General features: G+C 48.6%; 1 protein-coding gene across 9 annotated transcripts in view; it reads right to left on the bottom strand.

Annotated features, from left to right (window-relative positions):
* Window positions 1-6077, bottom strand: part of LOC104854203 (CD59 glycoprotein) — an 18196-nt gene extending 12119 nt beyond the window's left edge. The window contains exons 1-4 of one of the 9 annotated variants that reach the window (XM_010612627.1): window positions 5914-6077; window positions 4614-4697; window positions 3588-3776; window positions 2256-2339 (exon numbers count right to left, since the gene is read on the bottom strand). In XM_010612627.1, coding sequence (XP_010610929.1) covers window positions 2256-2322 — 67 coding nt within the window. In that variant the 5' untranslated portion in view covers window positions 2323-2339; window positions 3588-3776; window positions 4614-4697; window positions 5914-6077. Of the gene's footprint in view, window positions 1-2255; window positions 2340-3587; window positions 3780-4416; window positions 4541-4613; window positions 4698-5913 lie in introns of those variants that run through there. The other 8 variants (XM_010612626.1, XM_019205783.1, XM_010612633.1 and 5 more) reach the window with 8 other exon arrangements.
* Between the last annotated feature and the right edge of the window lie 937 nt (window positions 6078-7014).

Genomic DNA, 7014 nt, shown 5'->3' with positions numbered 1-7014 from the left:
TTTTGTGATATGGAGACTGAACCCAGGGCCTTTGAACTGAGCTATATCCCCAGCATCCAGTAAACACTTTTTAAAATTCGAAGACAGGGTCATGCCAATTAGCACAGGTAAGGCTTGAACTTGCAACTTCCTGAGTCAGCTTCCAGGAGCACTGGGATCACAGGTGTGCACCATCACACCCAGTTTCCTTCACCATCTTTTTTACAACAAAGATGACAAGAGAAAGATGAGTTACGGTCAACGTTTGTGACGTGGAGAGGTGGAGGAGGCGAGATTCAGAAGGAAATCCTCCTGATCCATGTGGCTATGCCTTTCTCAGAGAAATGAGCTTCTGACCACACGGCTCCCACCATGGTGGAATATTTGGCAGCACCTGTGTGTACAGAGCCATTTCCAAGCGGCAGCATTAGAATCTCATAGAAGAACGTCATGGTCAAACCGAGTGTTGGTTTTAGACCCCAAGAGCTGACTTCTACCTGTGAGGCTGAAGCCTCAGTTTATCACCTGGGGACGAGGAGATGTTTCCAGAAGTCCAGGGCGGAGCCGGTCCTCACTGCCTGAGCAGTCAGGAGTCAGGCTGTTTATAGGCTTTCAATGGCCAAACTCGCCGGGCCAGGTGTGAAATCCCACCCACATTGAACCTTTTGATCTGGGAAAGTTCCAGTTAATCCCTTGAAATGTCACTCCGAAAACCTCTTTTCTCCCCCAAGAAGGCAGATGTCTAGAGAGGAGAAATGACTCACCGGAGGCCACCAGCTACACAGGGACAGCTCCGGAGCCTGTGAGCAGGGCTCTGTCAGCCTGCTCTGCTTGTTCTCCCCGGTGTTAGCGTGCACACCTGGGCAAGCGGGGAGCCACAGGAAGGATGCGTGAAGACGCCAGTGCTCTACAGCCCCGTCCTTGTGCCGGATGTGGTCACAGGCAGGAGGAGAAAGTAATGGAAGAGGGAGGGTGCAGGGCAAGCCTGGCTATTTCACAGGATCACCCATAGGAGGGACTTTACTGGCTAAAGCAAGAGCTCACTTGGCTTCCTGACCATCCTTGGCGGGATCAAGGGCCTTGTCTGAAACTTCTTCGGGGCAGAAATACTGAGGGCGAGCACATTCATCCAGCGCCCAAATGTCTAAGCACCTCTCAGCTGAGCTCTTCATAGAAATGTCAGAAGATGTAGGCTCAAGTGGCTTCATTCCCATTCCGCAAGAGAAGACTAAGACTGATATTAACTAGCTTGTCCAAAGTTACACAGTGACCGAATGACAAAATGAGACTGGAACCCAGGCCATCAGATCTAAAACCTAAGCTGGAATCAATGTGGAATGTCACTGGTCTTTCGAGAAATGTAAACTGAGACAACAGTGGGATTCCACCTCACTCCAGGAAGAATGGCTGTCATCAAGAAACCAATCAATAACAAGTGCTGGTGAGGTTGTGGGGAGAAAGTAAGCCTTCTCCATGGCTGCTGGGAGTGTAAGCTGGTACAACTACTATGGAAATCAGTCTGAAGGTTCCTCCAGAAAGTAAACTTAGAGTCTCCATTTGACTCAGGTATGCCCCTCTTAGGTATCTTTCTAAAAGATTTAAATTATACCACATTGATATAGGCATAGCCATGGTTATAGCAGCACTATTTTAAACAGATAATCATGAGAGCAGCTGATACGCCCATTCATGGATGAATGAATGAAGAAAATGTGGTGTTTATATACAATGGCATACTACTTGGACTTAAAGAAAGATACAATTGAGTCATTTGTAGGAAAATGTGTACATGAGGGGTAAGTAAACGCATGTGAAAAGCTCAGACTGCTGTTTGGAACACAAGTGCTCAAAGCTTTAGCGGCCATGATGGCAGCTATGACTATGCTCCCCACCACTGTGGCACAGGAGAAGCTACTTAGCAGGACTGAGCTCTGAAGGCCCTAAAGCCAATAGCTCAGTACTCTAAGAGTGGCATCTTCCCAAGTATCTTGGAGCAAGAAGGATAAAACAGAAGCTGCTCCAGTACACTAACCTTGTAAAAAGCAGCCCTGTGACTGGGGACAGCTGAACTCAGGAAGGCATCTGCTGGGGGGTCAGACCATAAAAGTAAGCTATCACACAACCCCAGGAAGGTCAGCAGCACTGGAAGCAAATGAACCAAAGCCAGGCCTAGATGAGGGAAACCCAGACCAGTGGCATCAGCTTTTGGGAGGGCATAAGAATAAGAAAGTTCAGGGCCAGGCAGCCTGCATGGTTCTGTTCTCTGGGCCACTCACCTGTGCAGCAGAGAGCAGCCAGGATGAGCAGGAGCCTGAGCAGGGTGACGCCTCCTTGACTTCTCATTGTGATATCCGCAGAGTCTGGAAGGAAGGGACAAGAAGGACTGTCATGATCAAAAAATGACTGCTTGGAAATCAAGACTTGAAGGCCCAAGGGGGCCCTAAGAAACACAAGGAAGGAGCTCACAGCCCTATGGAGAACAAGAAACTTCCAGGGTGAGGGTGCCAATAGCCGAGGCACACAGTCAGGTGGACAGCGCTGGATGACCACGCTGGACCCTCATCTTCCTGAGACCTTGGCTTCCTGAAGAAATGCTGCCCGACTGAGAGGGGCAGCTGCAGGGGAGCCAGAGCTCCCTGGGTTCAGCGGGAATACCTGTTCTACCTACAGTAGCCGCGAACCAAGATCAAACTCAGTCCCCACCAGCCCCAGTGTTCACGGCCCTGCAGTGGGAAGGACACTCTCTCTCCCACAAGGGTTGTGGAATCCAATAGAATATATGTGAGGAAACAGTCCATGTGATAACCTCAGTTCCCACCCTGCAGGCCCAGGCCATGCTTCTGGCTGAGCTGGAGGGGCACTTCTGTGGGCCTGGTCACTGAGGGAACGGAACCAAATGTTGCCCCTCAGGGGACCAGCAAGCTTTCAGCACCAGAACAGGAAGCTGAGGCTTGACAGGAGGACCAGCAAGTTCAGGTGTGGTAGGGACCCCTCCTTGTTCACCCTGGGGAAGGAAAGAGAGGTTCTGAGAATCTGAGAACTGGCGGACCTTTTAGAGCTTCCAGTGATACATAGAGCCCACTATGGTACAGGTGCCAAGGGTTGGCCACTACTGTCCTGACCATGGCTATTTTTCATCCCTTATCTGCCTTGCCACATCCTGGATGCAGTGCAAAGGGGAAAGCAAGTCCCCGATGATGTGTAAAAAGCTCCCCTTCAGTTGGAAATGTTCAAACAGAGAGCAGAGGTCACAGATCAGAGGAACTTTACAAAATAGCGAGGGGAAAGAGCAAAAGATTGAAGTACTAAAGATACTCATTCTATACTGAAACCAATCTGACAGTTATTATTCACGTCCAGCCACCTGAGACGCAAGGAGAGGCTAAAAACAGCAAGGTGATTTACAAACCTACAGGCGTCTCTTATCAAATTGCTAAAAATATTCTGAGAAGTTTTTAAGTGTTTGGGTATTCGGGTAGAAATCACAGCTTGAACCTATCTTCCATTGTTTTAAATAAGAAAACAAAGACAAAAACCTTAAGTCTCCCAAATATAAATAAAGAAATAGGTATATGCAACCCAGAGAAACTTGAGCAGCAAGCACTTACCACATGAAACAATTATTCAGTGACAGAGTGCTTAACGAATGCCCCGGTGGTGGATTTAGTCCTGAGAAGTAGGTTCACTGTCCACTCCTACTCCATCATCTCTCAAAGAGCAACTTCTGAGGCCACTGTGAGCAGGTGTGTGCCAGGCACCGGGCCACGGCGACTGCTGAACAGGGAAGGATCTCAGAGCTACTGGGGTGGACACCAACCAGTGCCAAAGAGAGGAAAAGGAGAATTACAACAGTGCTCTTCCATTTCACTGGGCACCTGAATCACCGGAGGCTGTGGAACACATCACCGACCCTATCCCCGCAGGCCCATTTCCCAGGTCTAACGCAGGGCCCAGAAAGTGCACTTGAGCCAGTTCCCAGCTGCTAGCCCTGCTGCTGGCCGGGGTCCACGCTGGGAACCACTGGCTTACAGTGACTCACACAAGGGCCAGGCATAGGGTTGGAAGGGTCTCTCCAGCAGGGCTCTCAAAGCCAAAGCACCCGCTAGTGCTGATGAAAGAATGAGTTTCTTCTGCCCTTCAGCGCTCCTGTGATTACAGTGCGGCATGGACTGGCTTATCAATGCCAGCCACTAGGTGAGTCCTTGTTTCCAAGTTATCTTCTATTTAGTGAGCAAATATCACGGGTCAAGGGCTATGGTAGGCGCTCCTTACATATTAATGTACGAGCCAATCCTCACAATACCATAAAGTGAATGTATGTCTGCCTCCAAATATAAGAAGCAACTGAGGAGGGGGGACCTAGCTAGTTTACACATCTGCGGGGGGCACGATAATGCCTCTCACGCCCAGTGACAGCCGCATCCTAACTCCAGGAACCTCGGAATATAGTCGTCCTCGTGTGGCGAGCGACCTCCACGGGGGATTGCGATTACAGAGATGATCCTGAGTATGGAACAGACCCCGCGTGACCACCGGCTCATTCAAAGAGGGACCGGAAAGCAGCAGAATCTGCCAGAAAGATGCGACAACAGAAAAAGAGGCAAAATCTGAAAGGTGATAGGAGCTCAACTCACTCTTGGTGACTTTGGAGACAAGGATTTCTCGAGCCAAGGCACACAGGTGGGCTCTAGAAGCTAAGAGTAGTCCTCACCCAACACCTGAAAGAAAACCCGACCCCATCTCCCAGTCACAGGGCTGCATTCTGCCAATAACCCGGATGAGCAAGGACACGGACCTGCTCCGTCCCGGAGAAGACCTCAGCCTGCCGCCCCGATTGTTCACCCAGTGCCACCGTGTCAGACTCTGGATGGATGACAGAACAGTCATTCTGTGTTGTTCTAAGCTGCTAAACTTCTGATTGTTTTCTGTAGCAATAAAAAATATAAAGTGGTTCTAGTGGCCTGGGACTGTGGTCCCAGTTATTTTGGAGGCTGAGGCAGGAGGGTCATTTGATCTTAGGAATCCAGACCCACCTCAACAACACAGTGAGACCGAAACTCAAAGCAACAAAAAGCTAATATGCAACCTCATCACTGGAAAGCAATGACATAAGATTTAAATTTAGGTCTGAGGTCTGAACCATAAACTGCACAGTAGGGAAACTTCTTGTGAATTCAGCTTCCAAAGTACATTCATCTGAGGCCAAGAAAGAGGTGAATTGTCCGTCTTTGGCTCTGTACCTGTCTCTCTGTCTCTGAGCCCCCCTCCCCACCAGTCTGTCCCTCTGCTAAGGATGGAACCCAGGGGCATGTACACCACTAACCAGTAACACTCATCCTAAGAAGACATTTTAAGACCAACAGAGTTTATATGGATGGGTTCACCATAAATATAGGTGTTAGGGAATTGATCATGTTAAAGTATGCTGTGACGCCGCCTCACAGGCTGCATTCTCCTGGTACATCTTGGCTCCCAAAATGACCTTATGCCCTTATCTCTGGTTCCCCACCCCCAAGGCCACAGTGGTCCAGGAAGTTGAAACCTGTGTCTGCAGGACTGGGCCCATAAAAGCAATCTGGCCTGTGATAGGTTAAAAGTAACTCACTCCTCCTAAATAAGCAATAGCCCACCCCAAAACTGATAAAAGGACCTTCCTTTCTTTGTTCTCTCTCTCCTTCTGCTTCTTCTTCCTCCTCTCTCTCTCTCTCTCTCTGCCTTCCTGACTCCTGCTCGCCTCCCTACAATAAAGATCTCCTGCCGGACCTCTCGGTGCGTGAGTGGCCTAATTGGGAAGGGGCACCCGAAAGGGCACGAGAACCCCCTTTCAATAGGACCTGGGGCTGATGAACTTCAAGGCTCAAATAGAGCCTCAAAAATTAAACCCACTGCTCTCATTTTATAGGAAGTAAATGAAGGCCCAAGAAAAGAAATTACCTGTCCCAAGGAAAAAGGGTTGCTGTAAAAAGGTTTATGTTACTTCTATCCATCAGGGGCTGGTAATTCTCAAGTGGTGTAGTGTGGACCCTTGCCAGCAATGTCAGGGACCCGGAGCTTGTATCCTTCTGACCCTGGACATGCTGTAACCAATACTGTCCAGAGAGCCACATATCAGTCACTCACTCAAAGCAGTAATTACTGATGCAAGGAGAGAGACAAAGAGCAAACCACCATCACAATGGAAGAGCCCCTCCCTACCCCTCAAATTTCTGCTGCTACAGACAACCACCCCAGACACTTTGAGAGCTCAGGTATCTGCCCTTTGAGATCTGTTCCCAGACATCAAACCCGGCCCTCTCTTACTGGACTTTTATCTTCCAAACCACTTGGCCTCCTGTGAAGTTTCCTTTCCAAACCACTAAGCATAATGGGATGTTTTCCTTAGAGCAAAGTCTTGAAGAGTTTTCACTTTTTTTTTTCTGTGAATATATATGTTACAAGTTACTGGTATATTCAGTTTGTCACAGAAAACTCCCTCTTTTCCTTCCAATGATGAGTTACCCACACACTGTAAATAACCACCTCCCTCTACTGCCGTTCTGAGGTCTGTGTGCCATCTTGGAACTGTGAGCAAATTACTCACCATGGGGAACCAAACAGAGGGACCACAGGGGGCCTGAAAAATCACCTGTTGTCTCTGGTAATGCAGACAGCTAAGTTAGACAGGGCTGGGCCCTCAAGGGAGTCAATACAGAAGACAATTGAGGCACATTTACTACAGGCCAGGATGAAAAAAGTGAAACTGCCATACTCACATACTTCCCCTTGGGATGAACAGCAGCGATTGATATTCTAAATAGGTATCAGTCACCTTGCATGGGGACCAAAACCTCTCTAGCTCAATCCTTCCCAGAAATCCTTGTTCCTTCCATGTATGCTTGCTATGTGACTTGCTTCCCTATTTGATTCCCATTTAATCAATATTACTTAAGCGACTATACTTGTTGCAATCTTATTGGCTGACCATACTTTTGTCCCACCTCATGCCCAACTTATGGTTTCCCATGGGATCAATATTACTTAAGCAACTCTACTTTT

The sequence above is a fragment of the Fukomys damarensis genome, unplaced genomic scaffold, assembly GCF_012274545.1.
Source record: "Fukomys damarensis isolate Sample0158 unplaced genomic scaffold, DMR_v1.0_HiC HiC_scaffold_27, whole genome shotgun sequence".
Taxonomy (NCBI): domain Eukaryota; kingdom Metazoa; phylum Chordata; class Mammalia; order Rodentia; family Bathyergidae; genus Fukomys; species Fukomys damarensis.
This window is presented reverse-complemented; position numbering and strand designations above follow the sequence as displayed.